The 20,000-nt window shown below is 39.6% G+C and overlaps 2 protein-coding genes across 3 annotated transcripts in view; both read left to right on the forward strand.

Moving 5' to 3' along the window:
* Positions 1–18,070, forward strand: part of LOC137997816 (NLR family CARD domain-containing protein 4-like) — a 37,484-nt gene extending 19,414 nt beyond the window's left edge. The window contains exons 5-10 of one of the 2 annotated variants that reach the window (XR_011122605.1): positions 4,822–4,884; positions 7,333–7,395; positions 8,249–8,311; positions 12,972–13,034; positions 14,051–15,263; positions 17,935–18,070. Coding sequence is in view for 1 of the 2 variants with exons in the window: in XM_068844081.1 (XP_068700182.1) it covers positions 4,822–4,884; positions 7,333–7,395; positions 8,249–8,311; positions 12,972–13,034; positions 14,051–15,174 (1,376 nt within the window). In the remaining variant the exon portion in view is untranslated. Of the gene's footprint in view, positions 1–4,821; positions 4,885–7,332; positions 7,396–8,248; positions 8,312–12,971; positions 13,035–14,050; positions 16,468–17,934 lie in introns of those variants that run through there. The other variant, XM_068844081.1, reaches the window with a different exon arrangement.
* Positions 18,071–18,091: 21 nt separating this feature from the next.
* LOC137997817 (NLR family CARD domain-containing protein 3-like) lies at positions 18,092–19,723 on the forward strand. The gene has a single exon (XM_068844082.1). It carries the CDS (start codon positions 18,092–18,094, stop codon positions 19,721–19,723), a length of 1,632 nt encoding a protein of 543 aa, XP_068700183.1.
* Positions 19,724–20,000: the final 277 nt, after the last annotated feature.

The following is a 20,000-nucleotide window of genomic DNA, read 5'->3' on the forward strand; positions in this document are numbered from 1 at the left end:
GCAAACAGCTGTTATCAATGAAGTGTGTTCTTTGTGTTCAATACACATAAACTATTAATTATTTTTCACCTTTTTTGCACCAGTACAATTAAAATTGTACCAGTTCAAAAACAAATTGTTCCAAAGTTAAAATTGAACCACAACATAGATGACTGGTCCCACAAAATGTGGCAAATTCCTGCCTCTAAGTGAGCGCCATTGCAGAACGACCGACAATCTCGCCTTGTTTCTGCTTTATCTCTGCTCCAAAGGCATTGCTCTGACCCACTTAACTGCCAATTGTCAACAATTATTTGTTGTGCTATCTACACGACCAAAATATTAATATATTTGCCACATAAAATGGTCACATAGAAATTGCTTGTGTAAGCAAGGCTTGACAGTAATTCGGGGACAAGCGAAATGATTTCACACTTTGTATTGACGAATTCTGCCTTATTTTTTTTCGGTTATTTTGAATGGGAAGTGATATTTTGTCTACTTTTTGCAGGACGGCAAACCAGGTTTGCATTTTTTTTTTTGTTACGCTCGGTCATTTAGATCAGTGTTTATCTTTTTGCTGTTCTGGATGTAAGCTTATGGCATCGGGAAAGTTGACAAAAGTGATTTCAAGTACATGTTTCATTCTCGTTAGATATACTGTGCACAATAAGCAAATATTTTGGAAAACCAATTCGTTCGCTGCGCTCACTCGTTCGTTTTCCAAAGTACAGGCTGCATGAGTACAGTGCAATGTATGCCTTCCCTTCCGACTGCAAACGGACCCGGTACGTGATTGGGCTTGTGAACTCTAACCCTATTACTTCAAATATTAATGACATACTACAGTACATGGGCATTAACACACTACTGACATACCACATTGGCACTAAGACCTCAAAAACAGCCTTATATTTTATTTTGCATAGTCGTGCTAAAGGATTTTTCCAGCTCTTTACAGTCAGTGGTGCCCTCATGGCTGGTCGCGCCGTTCTTGAGCTCTCTTGGTTTGTTAATTTTGGTCCTTTCTTTATTTTTGGAATCCTACTGCTACCGAGTTTGTGTCCACTAGCTGGCACTAGAGTCCTGCCTTTGACCTTGGAAGGCTGTGTTTTTTGATACCTACTGCATACATGTATTAATAATTTTGTGGGTTTTTGCTTACATGGAGCTTGACGAACCCTAAAATTTGCGTCTCAGGTTTCTCTTCTAATCAGGTACTCCCTGGAGGATTTCATACACAAGAACATACCAACAATGATGTTCAACACCTTTGCATTCTTAGGAAAGAAAGGTCTAGGCTATTGTTTTAAAGTAGGTGGTCAAACGGTCCCATTTATAACTATTCTAACTCAGATGCGACTTGCAACTTAATGGCTCTTTCTATCTAGCTCAGTGGCAGTGTCCATCCACAATCTGGGCCTGATTCTACTGAGGCCCACAAGATTCTAGTAAGATGTACAATTCATCATCTTGTCCAGAGACCAACAGCCTGTGGGATTGATTTTTCAGCCGTCATAAGTGTTCGTTCCAATTGTGTGAACAATCAACAATAAGAAATTCGATCCATTCCATTCCAGTTAGATTGTGTACCAGTTATAGGCGACGCATTACTCAAAACAATTTTTTACGTGTGCTGGAGAACCTTGTTTCGGCCTGTCGTGTCAACAATATAGTACTGGAGTAAAGAGTGTGATCTTTTTGCACCTTTCTTATCTGAATGTCAGATCTGCTGGTCATAAAGCAATGGCGATTAAAGCATTCACTGTGGATAATGATATTGATGTTTTGGCACTTACCGAAACGTGGTTTCACGATGATAACTACAATGTAGTGAATATGAATACCCTGAGTGCCACAGGATATAGATTCCGTCACAATGCAAGAGCTGTGTTGAGGGAATGGGGGTGTTAGTGTACTACTCAAGGATAGGGTTCAGATTAACAATATCATGTGTGATACACGGGAGACTTTTGAACTCATGGACGTACAGTTTCGGAGTAGTCTTCATTTAAGTGTGTTTGTCATATATTGGCCACCCGAGTCAACTTATGCGCTATTTTACAGAGTTCTCACGGCTGCTGGATACCACCCTACCTGAGCACCCAGGCCCTATAATTTTCATTGGTGATATCAACTTTCATTTTGATGATCCAAATGACCATTATGCTAGACGGTGTACTAATATCCTAGGAGCTTTTGATCTTAAACAGCATGTTAGAGGCATTACACACAAGGATGGCCGCACCCTTCACCTTGTTATCACTAAATCCGATGACTCTCTTGTAAAAAATATAAGGGTTTGTGATTCTGCTATTTCAGATCATCGAGTTATCCACTGGGGTCTATTCCTGGAGAAACCTAGCTATGTTTGCCAAGAAAGCTGTTCATTTGCTTAGACTGTGGTCTATTGATATGAATAGTTTTTTTCTGAGGAACTCATGGAGTCGCCATTGTTGAGCCAGCCTCCTACAGACTTTAAAAACTTTGTTACACTATACAATAGTCTTTCTATCATTGATTGATAAACCGGCCCCTATGAATCTGAGTGTTTAACCATCAGACTATCTGCTTCATGGTATAAGCCTGAGGTGACAGAGGAGAAAGAAAGAGACGGCGCCTTGAAAGGAAATGGCTTCCTATTGGTCTACTGATTGATCGTGAAAGCGATGTGTACCAGTGTAGCGTCGTCAACAACCTTATTGATTCTTAAAGTTATCCTACTTTACTTCTATTATCGAGGCTCACTATAATGATCAAAAGGTCCTATTCAAGAAGACTGTGAATAAGTTACTTCAGAAGAGGACATTCAGATGTTATACCTCTGCTCCGGGCAATGATGTGTTGGCCAACCGTTTTGCTGACTTTTTCCATGAGAAAATTTCTACCATACGTTGAGACCTACAAGCTACAATAGATTACCGTCAGTTGACCAGACACCACATCCTGATGAAACATACTTTGCTAAACTCTGTATATTTGACGCAGTTACTCATGAGGAGGTGAAAGCTTTTGCTTCTAAATCGATCTCCAAATCATGCAACCTTGTACCATTACATCTCACATTATCAATGGATGCTTTGACAGACTTCCTATTATAATTGGAGTATTGTAAATTTGTCGCTTGCAACTGGCGTTATGCCTGAGTCCTTGAAGCTGGCAAAGCGAAGACCATCTCTAAAGAAGCCTGATGCAGATCATGAGGAGTATGTGAGTTTTCGTCCCACATTAAATCAGCCGATGGTGTCTAAACTAAAGGTGTTGAAAAGGCTGCCGGCCTTTGACCATTTCACTCGGCATGTTTTGATCCATCATCTGGACAGGTCTCTTGAGTCCGCTTATGAGATGTTTTGCTGGACTGAAACAGTCTTGGTCAAGGTTCAGAATGATGTCCAATGCGCCATTGACTGTGGGCACTGTTATTCTTTGCTTCTTGGCCCATCTGCAGCAATTGACACTGTCTTCACCGTTAAAGGTATTGTGGTAGATTGGTCTCATTCCAACAGTGTATCTTACATCTCGTAAGCAGTACGTCCGTGTTGAAGAATGTAAGTCATCTCTTCGCTCTCTGGATCATGGTGTGTCTTAAGGTTCAATCTTGGGGCCCTTACTTTACTTAGTTTTCACGTCTCAATTGACAATAATTATCATCAAGCGTCATGGACTTCAGTACCACCTCTATGCCGATGATATGTATTCATCAGATTATCTTCAGATAGCGAAGTCTAAAGCTGAGCTTTGCAGTCAAGTTAGAGATATTGACATTTGGGTGCGGCATAATGGTTTAAAACTGAACCAAGAAAAATCTGAGCTGCTTGTCTTAACCTTGAAGTTCCGTGCTTGGCCTGAACTTGTTGCTATTTCGGTTGTTGATGAACATGTCAAACCAGAGTCCAGTGCTAGGAATTTAGGGGAACTCTTCGATACATATCTTTCATTAAATGACCATGTTACTAAGCTGTGTAAGGCTGCTCAAATCCAACTAAGAAACAGTAAGATTGTTAAATTTATCTCTATGGATTCTGCAGAAATATTAATTCATGCTTTGGTCAGCTGACTCTCTGCTTTCTGGACTGCTGGCCTATCAGATACCTAAGTTACAAGTTTTACAGAACACTGCTGCTTCCATTATATCATTTACTAGAAAGTACAATCATATAAAACAGGTACTTTAGAGTCTTCACTGGCTGCCTGTCAATTATCAGATTATTTTCAAGATCCTTCTATTAGTCTTCAAAGTTCTTAATAACATGGTGCCATCCCATTTCCATGATGGTCTCCACTACAGAACCTACTCAAGATCACTCAGGTCAACCTCCCAGAAATTTGTGCAGGTGGACCACACATAAACCAAATCACATGGTGATCGGGCCTGTTCTATAGTGTATTGCAGGCCCACAGCTCTGGAATGAGCTCCCTTTACACATTAGGTTGTCTGACAGTGTTAGTAGTTTTAAGAGGGTCCTTGAGACCCACTTATTTATCTGGATTTTTAATTTTTTTCCGGATTTTCTTTAATAGTTGTGTGATTTATTTATGACATTGTTAATTGAATTAGAAATTAGAGTAATAAAGATTGTATAGCGCTTAGGGCACTTAATGGTTAGGGGCTATAGAATATGTTTTATTATTTTATTTTTTTTTTATATCACTTTCTATATCATCATCAGTCCTTTTTGCGCCATGGGACACATAAGGCCTCTGTAAATACTTTTCTTGTCACCTCTCTTTGTATGTAATTCATGTATGGCCCATGTATGCTTTCGTAATTTCCTTTGTATAATTTGTCATTTTCTAATGTATTAATTTAATAATTGATCCATTTACTTTGATTTGATTAAGGCATCCTGAAAAGGCTTGAAACCGATGATGGCAGCTGCAAAGACATACTAAAACAGACACATGGTGAGTTCATAAATTATATTGACTTATTGAATGTTAGGGGATGCAACAAGAACCAGCTTTTTTTCCTTCGAAAGGTTTTTTCAAAGTTCGCTTAACGCTTGTCTCTTTTATTCCTAAAGAAATGTTAAAACATTTGAAGGAGAAGCTCAGTGAGATGGAAGGCAGACACCATGTAAATGACTCTTATTTTATGGGTTAATGGGGTTGCTATTAACTATTGAACTTCGGAAAAACTTTCCAGCAAAGGCTTTCCACGATCCCATGCAATCTCCCGGAACTTTTTATTCTCCTTTTGTGCTGGTTTCTTACTTTCTATTGCAAGCAAATGCTTTCCTCCCCAGGCTTTCTGCGCACAACTGACACATAGGATTAGGTGACACATTGTCATTGTCAATCCAATTCTTGACCTGGTTTTTCTTAGCACCTGATCCTGTGCTGCAGTAAGGAGTCCTTCAGTTTCTTTCCTGTTAGGTGCCATTCTGTTCTTACCTGATCTTGCTTTGTCGGGCCTTGATCCAATATTTTTTCCTCTTTAACAGCTCTCAGCAATATTTGACTGCTGGCCCCTACATACTCAATAAATAAGCTCCTCAACATTTAACAGGTTGTTGTGAAAGCTCAGACCCCTTCTTTTCTTTTATTTTTTTCTCTCTTACCTTGATCAGATGAATATTTGCAACAGACGCTATATTCTTTCTCGTTACGGATGCGAGGGGTTTTTGTTTTCGCTTCTTTTGACCATTGCCAGAGTGCTTAGTGAGCCCTAGGTTTCGTGACAACCTTTAAAGCTGATATTTCTGTTCTGTTTTTGTAAACATCTGCAATAAAGCAAAGCCCGTTTTAAACTGAATATTCCGTTCATCGTATGAGCAAATAAATATGGTATTCCATCTACAAGAACAAATAATTCATATTACTATATTCTAAAGCAGTGGATAGCGTTGAACTCGCGTGCTGATTGGCTCGTCAAACTCCGAATATCCTGTGCTATTTACCTCCAAACAACTCGGGAAAAAATGGGGTCCCGATTTGCATCCGTGACAAGTGAAGAAAACATCCAAATTAGTTTTTTGTGCTGTATATTATCTCACTGTTTTGGTATATACTAAAACAACTATTCACCTCAGTGTCGGTGGCTAGCGTTGGATATTTACCTCGGTAAATATCCACCGCTAGCCACCTCCACTTCGGTGAATAGTTGTTAACTATTTGCTAGGTCTTAGTTGTCGCTGTTAGTGCGCACCTTTCCGAAAACTAAGACCCCCAATGTTTCTTCTCTGTTGCCAACGTGTGCAATGCTCTTCGTACAACAGACGCTCTACAAGTTCTTTTTTCCTTTATACCCTTTAGGTCTTGGCATTATTATGGGACGTTTTCCCCAAAAAATGAATCTGAAAGGGCAAATTAATTTGGCCATGTTAATGACAAATAGCGTCACAGCAACAACCCCATTCCAAGTCATTACATTACGGAACCACCATTACACCATGCCGGCCGACCGTTGTACTAGTAACAGTATTTTTTTGCAATCACAATAGCAGTAATTACTTTGCCAGAACTCGTTTTTGGCGGGCCACTAATAGAAGAAATAAAAGTTGGCTATGAGCCTGCGTCGAATTCGGGAATGAAATCTTGAGTACGAATTCTGCTGCGTTTATACTTAGTGACTCGCGCACTGGTGATGTGAATTTTCTGTTAACTGAATAAAGTTAGTCTGCTGTGAACTGTTTCATACTTACCATTGGCCTAAATTATCGCATGTTTGAAAAAATCCAAAAAGGTAACCACCACTTGCTAACGTTCTTGTTTTCAAAAGAGGGACAATCACTTTTCATAAGACCCCAAATACGAGTGGAGGTGTGGTTTAAGCCATTCATAAGTTAAAAATCACTATCAAGATAAAAAATATCAAATAACGCAGCGTCGTTATATCTCCGTGACACAACAGTATTTCTTCAGTATACACTCAGTGATTGCCTTCTCAGGGCTCCTTGCGACGTAGCAATAGTAAGAAACAACTAGCATGCTGTATATGATGGGTCCAGGTGGTTCTGCAGTTATTGAAAGCATCCAAGAGCACTTAAAGATCTGACCATTTGCAGATATCACTGAAAATTTAACCCAACGTAAGGAACGGAACTCATCAGATTCTCCTGAATTTCGGAAACGTGACAAAGCACCACTTAGTAGAGTAACAATTTCTCCTCAGTTGTTTAAAGACCCTGACTGTTAAAGAGTTGTATAAACGTAATGCTAGTGCCTCCAGAGTAACAATTTTTGTTCCAGGGTACAAGAATACGGCTAAATGAAATGAAGGTGACATTTGCTTCTGTAATTCTAACTCCAATCGCTGATCTCCCTGAAGCCGTTTATTCCTGACCAAGATTTGGTTTCCAAATGTACAAACCGTAATGCTCACTAGCTCACCCCTTTTTTTACTTTTTAAAGAAACACTCCAGCAGTTGAAGTCGCAGGGATCCAGTTCGAATACTAAACTTGGAGAGACTGAAGGTACAGTCAAGACTCGCATAAATCATGAGATGGATTAACAGAAACTGCCAGAAATCTTACAAAGCTATCTAAAATGTGCACACATTCATATGCTTTGCATTTACTAAGATCAACTTACAGGATATTTTAATACCTTTAGATGAAATCCAAACTTGCAACCTTTCGAGTCATCATATACAATATTGCACAGTAATGAGAAGTATTGACGCTGGTATCACAAACTCGCAATTAGACTAAATAATTTTGTATTTTTTGGACATTTTTAAGCTCCAAGTATTCTGTGTAGGGGGAAGGGTGTATCATCACTGAAGTTTAGAGGGCAACTTAGACAGTTACAAAAACAAATGCTGGTCTGAATGGGAGTAACACTTATTACCTTGCCATAGCGCTGCAATGCTCTACTGTCTCAGCCATCTGAGATGTAGTATGAACTCGCAACTCACCAACTCCCACAGAGATACCTTGCAAGATCAGATGATCGAGCAGTGTGAGATAGTCCCAGGGTCATGGGTTCGTAGCCAGCTCAGGACTGGAATTTTTTCAGGCAAAAAAAGTGCAACTGCCATTGTCATCTTAAAACAAAGGAGCCCATGCATGTTGAAGTAGAGGCCTGTGTGGAAATCTTGCCAAATGCTTCAGTGTTAACATGTCAATGCCGAGGTAGTCTCTATCTCTGTTTTTATTAACATATTTCATGTCAAGTCCTCTTCATTTATCTTTGTTTGCTTTTTGTTCTTGGTAATTAATTAGAGATTGCCTTTCACCCCTCTTTGTACGTATTACTGTACTCTTTATTAGCATTTATTTTATTTTATTGATTGGTTAATCAATGTGTTGATTCGATTTCATTAAGACATCCTGAAGAAGCTTGAAACAGACGTAGCTAGCAGCAAAGACACAATAAAAGAGACACATGGTGAGTTCATGCATTTAATTGACTTACTGAGTTAACTGAGCGGAAATGAGGGGATCGAGCAAGAACCTTTTTTTTCACTGCGTTATTTGATATTTTATGGTTTTTAACTTGTGAGTGGCTCAAGCTTTATCTCCACTCGTATTTGGGGTCTTATGAAAAGTGATTGCGCAAGTCTGAGGCAAACGATCAACTGGGTGTTTTTGACACTTTTTGCTCTTTTTTGCAAGACTGCTTGTGCTTTTTTTATTATGTGAAATGAACTACATTTAGCTCGTCAGAATCATTAGTAGTCAACCCACTGACTACTAATCAAAATGGACTTTTGCAGATATTAAGGCTGTTTTATTGGACAAAATAACTGAAAATTGAAACCTATTTAGGAACCAAAACTCATCAGATTCTCTTAAACGATCAACTGGGTGTTTTTGACACTTCTATTGTTTTTGACGCTTCTAGTCTGTCATGCCCAAATGTGAATTAGATAATGGTAACATCCTTGGGTGTTCAGAAACGATCAGAATCTCTATTGTAAATAAAGCTAGTGGGCCAGATGGCATGCCAACGTATATTTTGAAAGAGCTATCACATGAGTTGGCACCCATTCTTGCTTCTCTTTTCCAACAGTCATTAGATCTGGGTCAATTATCAAATGACTGGATTAAAGCTTATGTTGTTCCAATTTTAGGAAAGTTAAAAGATCACTAGCAAACAATTATAGACCAATATCCCTTACTTCAGTAACATAAAAAATATTAGAACATATGATATCTCATCATATTTGGAAGCATTTAGAAGATTATAGTGTGCTTAGTAACTTTCAATATGCCTTTTGAAAGCGAAGAAATTGTGAAACCCGAGTTGTAAGGACAATACACGATCTAGTTAGTGCAATGAATTCCAAGAACAGGTTGATGCCTTCATATTAGATTTCTCTAACGCTTTTGATAGAGTATCTCATCAGAGGCTGCTCCATAAGCTAAGCCATTATGAAATTCAGGGCAGCTTATTGTGCTGGATCCAAGCGTTTCTTACGAAGAGGACACATAAGGTAGCCTAAATGATAATAATAATAATGATAATAATAATAATAATAATAATAATAACAATAACAATAACAATAATAATAATAATAATTAAATACTTATATAGCGCTATTTACATAAGAATGATCAGTAGCGCTTTACAATAATTCACTTAAAAACCTTATTCAAGTGATATGGTGGTACAATTGAAACCAATGGAATAAAAATTAATTAATAAAATAAATTAATAAGTAAATAAGAAAAAGGTTCTAGCCTGCCCGAATAAGGTGGGTCTTCAGTTTTTGTTTAAAATTACGTAGTGATAGAATGTCACGCAACTCAGCCGGCAGGCTATTCGACAGACATGATGCAGCAGCATAAAAAGACCTGGCACCAAGCGTAGGAAGCATTTTCTCCTTAGGCGGCTCCAGTAGAAGACTACTATTTGATCTTAGATTATAAGAGGACTTAGGCTTAACAGTACTTAAATCACTAATATATGGTGGTGCAAGTCCGTGAATAGCCTTGGAGGGTGTTTTATCAAATCAGTGTTTTGTGACATCGGGAATTCCGCAAGGCATGGTTCTGCGGCCATTACTGTTCCTGATTTACATTAATGACCTACCTTTATGTATTTCATTAACAATGAGGTTGTTTGCAGACGACTGTTTTCTATATCGTAGAATAAATAGTCCAGCTGATTGGGAAGTCGTACAGAAATATTTAGATGCCTTAGCTAAATGGGAAAGAGACTGGCAAATGTCCTTTAATGTTGAAAAATGTCATACCATCTGTTTTTCTCCTAAGAAAGCTTATTTACTTGCAACATATGTTCTTAATAATCATGTTTTGACTAGAGTTCATCACCACTTACTTAGGTGTTATACTTTCTGAAGATCTTCAATGGTTAGATCATATTGCACATAAAATATCAGGAGCCAAGCAGACTTTTGGCGTTATTAGGAGGAATTTTAGAAATGCTTCTGTAGCCTGTAAATCCAAGCTTTGTACACCTTATTCCAAAATGGCCGCTGATTTATTCGGATACAAATTGGCCCTTGTTGCCTCGTTCAAGATACAGGGCTCGAAATTGCGACTCACTGGTCGCCAATGCGACCAAAAATTGAATGCTGGGGACTAGATTTTCAGGACTGGTCGCCAACCTGGCGAATCACGTTTTGTCTTTAACCCAGGATAAACAGTAGACAACTTCTGTATTTGAATCTTTATATGATAAAATAATTCGGAATTGGTAGCTAGAACACGACTCACCTTCCTTTTCCCACTAAAACTTACGTCTCAATACTACAAGAAAATCGGTTTCACACACTGTAAATCAATAGCAAAAAATGTACTTCGCTACTTCATGATAACCGCGTGGCCGCACTAAAACACCATGTGCTTCTTGTCTGTTACGTGAGTTTTTTGCGGCCAGACGACGAAGATTCAGCCAGAAGGTTAATTGAAAATTCAAATCCATGGTCAGTTGTGAATGCTGAAAACGTTGATTTAGCCAAATTACCGAAGGACCTCCTCGGAACTACAATCCTAGACAAAACTGTTGGGAAGGTTAGCACTTTTGAAGTCTTCACTGCTTGTCTCCCCTTCCCCCTCCTTCAATGTTGTGCAAATCTGAATGGTTTCAGTGGGAAATTGTTGAGTTACCTTCCAACATTGAATAAGGGGGAGGGGGGCTATGTAAGAGAAAGTGAAACTATTTCTTTTGCGGTTTAACAGAAGCGGGTTGAAATACAGCTCTGGTGTGGTTCATTTACATAACCTTCCCAACTACTTTTGTCCATGATTGTAGCTTGATATTGATAATATATTATGATAATGAACCAAGACATCGCATGATTAGTTTGCAAGTTGTATCTAACCTTCAAAAAGCAACCCGTACCCTTAACGGAAAGTAGGTTGGAGAACTTGTCCCCTCTGATAGAAAGCGGACACCTGCAAAATTGACCACACAAGGTGTAAAATAGATGGAGATAAATATTGGTAGAAAATACTTTAAGAAACCAAGTAGAGGCTACTGAAACCACGGAGCCGCAATAGTATTGTGTTTACTCGCAATAAAGGTAAGTTGCTTCCCACGCAAGCTGTAGGAGAATAAATAACTACGTTTTGAAGAGGTGAAAGGACCCATGTTTGCCTTGCTACGGAAAACACGGACTTAAAACGTTCTGTACTTCGGTCCATTTCAAATAACCGTAAGGAACACCATCACCAAACGACAGACAAAAGCCGAAAACAACAGTGGCTTTAGAGGTCTTTCTCGTGCTGTGTTTTTTTTTCTGGGTGTTTAATAATTATGACTTTCCTTGCATGCAAAGTAACATTTAAAATCATGTTCTTACGTAAGTCATATATTAAGTAAGTTGGCGACCAAAGGTTATGATCTGGCGACCAAATTTTTCCCATTAGTCGCCAGCTGGCACCTGGGCAAAAAAAATTAATTTCAAGCCCTGAGATAAAATATTCTTTTGAATTTTAAGCTTAAGAACGAAGCATCAATGGCTAATTTGAATAAAAACAAAAGAATATTTAAATGGCGGCCATTTTGGAATAAGGTGTATAATAGTCTGGTAAGACCTAAGATAGAATATGCAAATTCTGCTTGGTATCCATATTTACAAAAGCCACATCGTCTTGACATGATCCAACGTTCTGCAGCTAGGCTTTGCTTTAATAAATATAAAAAAAAAGAGGAGTAGTAACTCATATGTTAAATAAATTGGAGTGACCATCCCTTGAAGGTAGACGGATTCTCTCTCGATTGTCTATCGCACTGTTGATATCGAGAGGGATTTGTATCTTACTTTCAAGGTGTGGAAACTCCAAAACGTTTTTAAGACTCACGCTATAACCTAAGACGACAGCGCCATTTTAATATGCTGAAGCTTTGTACGAACAGAACAAGTAGTTTTTTATATATGCGATGCGGAAACAGTCCGGGCCATAGTTTTATCCCACTTGTATGGAAATTGTATGGAATTTTTAATATTATCTTAATATTATCTTAATAATCAATTTATTTGTATTTTTTTAAAGTGTTGTAAAGTATTTGTAAATAATTGCGTAATTCAGCCTTTGCCTACGATTTAGTTTAAATAAACTATATCTATCTATCTATCTATCTATCTATCTATCTATCTATCTATCTATCTATCTATCTATCTATCTATCTATCTATCTATCTATCTTGATGTGATTCGTTTGATATGCTTTATCAATTGATGAAGTGAAGTAGAAGTTCTTGCTCTTTTTTTGCAAGACTGCTTGTTCATTTTTCATAGCATAGAATGAAATAGCTCTTCAGAGTCATTCGCAGTCATCCTACTAACTACTAAGCAAGATGGTCTTACGAGTTTTCCCGTAGCTTTCTTTTAAAAAGAAAGTTTAATATATGAGAGAAACAAAATTCGATTTTTACAAACAAACTTCATTGGCTAGTGCTTCTCGAGTAACAATTCCAGCATACGCACCAAAATGACCCAAAGGCAGTATTAGATTCAGTAGTTTGATGTCCAATCGCCAAGCACCCGAAAGCCATTTATTCTTAACGAGGGTTTGACGGTTTAAAAATACACAAAAAGTAACGCTCACTGGTTCATCCTTTATTTTACTGTTTAAAGAAATGCTGAAGCAGTTGAAGTCGCAGGGAGACAGTTCGAATACTAAGAATGGAGAGACTGAAGGTACAGTGAAGAATCGCATAATTCATGAGATGGATTGACAGAAATTGCTAGAAATCCCACCAGGGTATTTAAAATGTGCACACAGTCACAAGTTTTGCATTTACTGAGATCAACTTAAGGCCCAGTATTACGGGCATCATTTTTTGTGCAACTAGTCGCGCAACAATGTTGCGTTGCAGTTTGAGATGGTTTGTTGGGCGTATTACCACCTTGCGTACCAAATTTTTATCTTGCAAAAAGTAGACGTCGGTTTACCATCTCAACTTGCAACGCAACATTGTTGCGCGACTAGTCGCGCGAAAAATGTTGCCGTATGACTGGGCCTTTAGTAGAGGGTATATAGCTCTTGATAAAATTGAATCAAAGGAACTTGCTATCTTGAGAGAATTATTGACGATGATGTCGCGAACTCGCAGTTGGCCTAAGTAATTGTTATAATTGCATATTTTTTGGGCACAATTTTTTAACTTCCAAGCGTTTTGTGGTATGGGGAAATGCATCATTATTTGAACTGACTGGAGGCGAAGATGATCACTGGACTAAAAGGGGGACTTGCAAAGAAGCAAAGAAGACCTGAAAAAAATTAAGGTCTCAACAGAGGACTCGGACCTATGACTGTGCGATTGTGCTGCAATGCTTTACCATCTCTGCCGTCGGAGATGCATGACTATAGCATGAGCGCACAACGGACTCACTTCCAGATGGCTTGAGAGGTCAGATAATAGAGCAGCCTAGGACAATCACATACTTATGGGTTCAAGTCCAGTCCAGGACTGGAATTTAATTTTAGGCTTCCTTTGCAATTGCCGAACTTACTGAATTGCGATGGTCATTCACACTTAGAGTCGTCACAACCCGAAGTTAATTTTATACAGATGACTCTCTCACATATTTCATTATCAATTATAAGTACAGTCGACCTCAACACAACTAAAGTGTTATTATCATTCTCAAGTATTGAACGATTGGAGAACAACGGCATTTTTTATTTCAACTAATGACTTTCTCTCTTTCAGACGCTTATGGGCCAGCGGCTGACTTTATCGACGTTATTCGACAACTGTACAAAAGGCGTGAAGGATGGCTTGCACCATTCCCGTGGTGCGAAGAGTTTCGATTCCATCTTGACAACATTTTTACCAGGCTTAAAATGGTCAGCAGGAAAAAAGAACGAGGGGTAAAGACCGACTCCATTGTCAACATGTTGGAAATCTTCAAACCACATGAGGAATGTCCACAACCCAGAAAGGTTTTGATTGAAGGACAGCCAGGCGTGGGAAAGACAACCTATTGTAACAAGATTGCTTACGACTGGGCCAAGAACTGTAAAGCTGATGATTCATTTCCTGATGTCCAAGTATTGCTGTTGTTAAAATGTAAAGACATTAACTCTCACTTACGAGAGGCTATTGATGACCAGCTTTTACCAAAAGACATGAAGAAAGAAGAAAGAGAGAAATTCTTCACCTTCGTTTGGGAACATCAGTCAAAAGTATTGCTGATACTTGACGGATTGGATGAGTTGCCAACCCATAAATTATCCGTCTACAAAGAAATCATTGAAGGAAGAGTGCTTTCAAAATGCTACTTAGTGGTTACAGCTCGGCATGAAGCTGGGATAAAAGTACGGGGATGCTGTGACACCCTGCTAGAGGTGGAAGGATTTACCGAAAACGATGCTAAAGATTTTATCCAAAGATATTTCAAAACCGAGAGGCATTTGGCGCAAAAGCTCTTGGACAAGCTGCGCACAGACACAAGCCTTAGCGGAATAACTGCAAATCCGTTAAATACAGCCCTTCTGTGCCTCCTTTGCGAAGACTTCCAAGGAGATTTGCCGAAAGGTAGAACTCGGCTTTACCACAAAATAGTGCAGTGTGTGCTGAGAAAGTATAGGAGAAAGAAAGAATTACCAGAAACGGACGAAGACCTAACACAATTATACCACACTGAATTGAAGCATCTTGGTTGTATAGCATTGAATTGCTTGCTCAACGATGAGTGGAATTTCGACGACAGTGCATTCCAAAATGGTACCAGCAGCTTAATACTTGAATTGGGATTTCTATCGGCTCAGCCTGGACGCAGCAAACATTCATTTGTCATTCAACCGCTGCGACCACTAACCTTGTTGTTCTAGTATTTTTCAATTCACAGATTTCTAACAGGAGACCCAAGACGACGATGCCAAGCTTGAAGAAACTCACCAAGGAGCTACGCCAGGAAATCGTAAGTTATCTTTTTCCTTTTCCCACACTTAGCAGTAACTTAGCTTTCCGTTTAGCCACTCTCATTTTCGCCAAAACTAGGTTTTGTAGTCACATCAACTTCATCGGCCGTTGCCTCAACTCTAAAGTCATTCCTAAAGGTTTTCGCTCGAACTTTCATCCGGCTACATTCTCTCACTCAAATCAGTATCTTCACCAAATTCGATGTGCGCAAAATTCTTTTTCACGTAATATTATGAGGATCACAATTAGAGCTATGTGCCAAAAACGAATCGCACTTGACAAACAAATTCTTCATTGTCGCTCCGAACTTTCCAAAATCTGTCCAGCAATTTTAGTACAATCTATTCGCGCTAAAATCCGACAACTTAATTCTGGACTGTTTGACCATTTACACCAAACCAAGACTCTAAAACTTCAACAATTAATAGGTCCGCAAATTACCGACGACACTACATTGCATAGCCATAATACCGTAATTACAATTCCAGAAAATCTTCCGCTTACTGACTCAGAGAAATCTGTTCTCAGTAAGGGCCTAAATTTTGTCCCTATTACCAAACGCACCAACGAATTTTCTATTAAGCAAGATGTCGAAAAATTCCTTCGCCGCGTTCAGTTAAAAGCCTTTTTTCACGACAAAGAGCATGATTCGGACACTTCTAATAAAGATATTTTTGAAACACTTCTAGTTCGCAAATCCAAATGGACTCCCCCAGAGGGACAATTTGCCTCTTTAGATTTTTTCACCAAAAAATGCCGTCGCGACATTCACAAACTTAAATTCAATCGCCACACTAAATTTTCCAACCTTTCCTCCGAAGAGTGGGCGGCGCTTAAAAATCTTAGTAAACGCAACGACATAGTTGTCAAATCGGCCGACAAAGGCGGCGCGGTAGTTGTTTGGCGGTCCGACCTTTACCAAAAAGAAGCTTTGCGGCAACTTTCGGATACCTCGTTTTATGCCCAAATCCCTAAAGATCTCACTTCCAACAATCAAAAACTTGTCAAAGACACCATTCAAAATCTTATAGTTAATCAAGAATTACCGGACACTGCCACTAATCTCATCATCAACACCCCTAGAACTTCGTGCATTTACTTCTTGCCTAAAATTCACAAACCCAACAACCCAGGTCGCCCTATCGTTTCTGCCTGTAGTTGCCCCACCGAACTCATTTCTAGCTACTTAGACAGGATTATGACGCCTATCGTCAAATCTTTGCCATCATACATTAAAGACAGTACACACGCACTACAAATTTTCCGCGATTTCAATTTCTCCGGCCAAGACAAACTTATTTTCACCATGGACATTACATCTCTATACACAGTCATTCCTAATAGCGAAGGTCTTCAAGCACTTAAACACTTTTTCGATCAACGCACTGTCAAAGAACCTAGCTCGGAAACGCTCCTCCGCCTTGCCGAACTAGTTTTAACGCTTAATTGTTTTTCATTCGCCGGCAACTATTACAAACAAATTAATGGTGTAGCGATGGGCACAAGAATGGGACCTAGCTATGCCAATCTTTTTGTAGGATATGTTGAACGTTTCTATTAGAGGCAACGTGCTATGTACTAGTGTGCACTACAAACCTACTGATTCACACAGTTATTTGTTGTATTCATCGTCACATCCATCACATGTCAAGAACTCCATCCCTTATTCTCAATTTCTTAGACTTCGACGTCTATGTAGTGATGACTCCGATTTTTCCAGCAAATCAGAGGAGATGTGTCAGTTCTTCGAAAAACGTGGCTATCCTGCCTCTGTGGTCAAAGCGGGCCATCATCGCGCCCAACAATTTGATCGACAGTCATCACTACAAACGTCACAAAAAGATAAGAATGACAGAATTCCATTCACCCTCACTTTCCATCCTCATAATCACGCAGTCAAAAGCATCATTCTTAGTAATTTTAAATTACTCCAAAATGATCCCGAGACTGGTAGAATCTTTTCGCAACCTCCACTTATTTCATTCAAACGCGACAAAAACGTAGGCAACTTTTTAGTTAGAAGCGCGCTCAAAACTAACGAGCAACCCGGCACTTTCAAATGCGCGCGCTCACGATGCAAAACTTGTCTTTTCATTGTTAACACTAGCAAGGTATCGGGACCTAAGCGATCTGTTAATATCACCGATCGTTTCACATGTACCTCCGCAAATGTCATTTATTGCATAACCTGCACGTTATGCAATAAATTATACATTGGTGAGACAGGTAGACGACTAGGTGACCGATTCCGCGAACACCTTCGTGATGTTGAGAAGAATGACAAGGATGCATCCAAGCCAGTCGCTCGCCATTTTAATCTGCCTAACCACTCCAAAAAACACATGGCTGTCTGCGGCCTTTCCCTACATCTAGGTACGACGGAAAGCCGCAAGAATCTGGAACAAAAATTCATCTTTCAAATCGGCACCCTTAATCCTCACGGTATTAACGAACGCTTTTCATTTAACTAATATATTCCTATTTTTCACGTTGCCATGTTACCACCAATAGCGTAGCTCCTACTCTACTATAAAAACTACACGTAACCCATAATCCCTCGATTCGCTCTGACGAAGGGCTAACGCTCGAAACGTCAGCTTTTAGAATCTCTGTACGGTGGCCAATTTACATTATCAACTCCGTTGATAAAACCAATTTTTTGTATGCAGCAAACAAAGACCGAGCCGATGCTATTGCTTTCTACATAAGAGCTTCCAGGAGTTCTTCGCTGCATTTTATCTAAGTTGCCACCTTGTTGATGAGGAAATTAATCCTGATGGCTTAGTTGCTGACACAAGATATTTTAAGGAGTTTCAACAGGTGCTTATGTTTACCTGTGGTATCTTGGCTCAGCAGTGCGAGGCAAAAGCCATGGCGCTTATGGCAAGTATAGCAAGTCAAATTAACCAATCAAATGAGGAGGAAAGTGATGACTACCTACCGACTGCATTGAATTGTATTAAGGAATGTGAAAAAGAACAGGGTACCTTTGAAAAAGAACTGGCGCGTTCTCTTGGTTCTCTTCTTAAAATTCAGCGTATTGGGTGTCAACGGGAGATGGGTGACAGTGGCGCTGCTATACTGGCTCACGCAATGACGACAAACTCAACGGTGACAGAGTTGTATTTGACTCGCTATGTAATCCGTGTCTCAGGTGTTGCTGCACTGGCTAAAGCAGTGGAAATCAATTCAACACTGACACACTTGAATTTGTCTTCCAATGGAATCGGTGACTCAGGTGCTTCTGCACTGGCTAAAGCAGTGGAAATCAATTCAACACTGACACACTTGAATTTGTCTTCCAATGGAATCGGTGACTCAGGTGCTTCTGCACTGGCTAAAGCAGTGGAAATCAATTCAACACTGACACACTTGAATTTGTCTTCCAATGAAATCGGTGACTCAGGTGCTTCTGCACTGGCTAAAGCAGTGGAAATCAATTCAACACTGACACACTTGTATTTGTTTCACAATCGTATCGAAGACTCAGGTGCTGCTGCACTGGCTAAAGCACTGGAAATCAATTCAACACTGGTAGAGTTGGATTTGTCTTGCAATTGTATCGAAGACTCAGGTGCTGCTGCACTGGCTAAAGCAGTGGAAATCAATTCAACGCTGACACACTTGAAGTTGTTTTCGAATGAAATCGGTCACTCAGATGCTGCTGCACTGGCTAAAGCACTGGAAATCAATTCAACACTGACACACTTGAATTTGTCTTGCAATTGTATCGAAGGCTCAGGTGCTGCTGCACTGGCTAAAGCACTGGAAATCAATTCAACACTGGTAGAGTTGGATTTGCCTTGCAATTGTATCGAAGACTCAGGTGCTGCTGCACTGGCTAAAGCAGTGGAAATCAATTCAACACTGACACACTTGGTTTTGTGTGAGAATGGAATCGGTGACTCAGGTGCTGCTGCATTGGCTAAAGCAGTGGAAATCAATTCAACGCTGACACACTTGAAGTTGTTTTTGAATGGAATCGGTCACTTAGGTGCTGCTGCACTGGCTAAAGCACTGGAAATCAATTCAACACTGGTAGAGTTGGATTTGTGTCACAATAGTATCGGTTGCTCAGGTGCTGCCGCACTGGCTAAAGCAGTGGAAATCAATTCAACACTGGTAGAGTTGGATTTGTCTCACAATAGTATCAGTAACTCAGGTGCCGCTGCACTGGCTAAAGCAGTGGAAATCAATTCAACACTGACAAAGTTATATTTGTTTTTCAATGGAATCGGTGACTCAGGTGCTGCTGCACTGGCTAAAGCAGTGGAAATCAATTCAACACTGACAAGGTTGAGTTTGGATTACAATTTAATCGGTCACTCAGGTGCTGCTGCACTGGCTAAAGCAGTGGAAATCAATTCAACACTGACAGAGCTGGATTTGTCTCCCTGTGGAATCAGTGACCCAGTGGTGCTGCACTCGCGTAGGCACTTGAAATCAATTCAACACTGACAACGTTGCGTTTGTCTGAGAATAGAATGGGTGACTCATGCCCTGCTGCACTGGCTGAAGCAGTGGGAATCAATTTAAAACTGAGAGAGTTGGATTTCCCCTTACAATGGAATCCGTGACTCAGGTTCTGCTGCACTGGCTAAAGCAAAAGAACTGACAGGGCCCTTTGGCCTAGTTGAACGTATTTCATACTAATCGTATTTGCCAAAACGTTTTGAAATTAATCCTCCCTTGGAGTTTATCGTTGGACCAAAAGTCAGAGGCCATAAGAATTGTT

This window comes from Montipora foliosa, chromosome 3 (assembly GCF_036669935.1).
Source record: "Montipora foliosa isolate CH-2021 chromosome 3, ASM3666993v2, whole genome shotgun sequence".
Lineage (NCBI taxonomy): Eukaryota > Metazoa > Cnidaria > Anthozoa > Scleractinia > Acroporidae > Montipora > Montipora foliosa.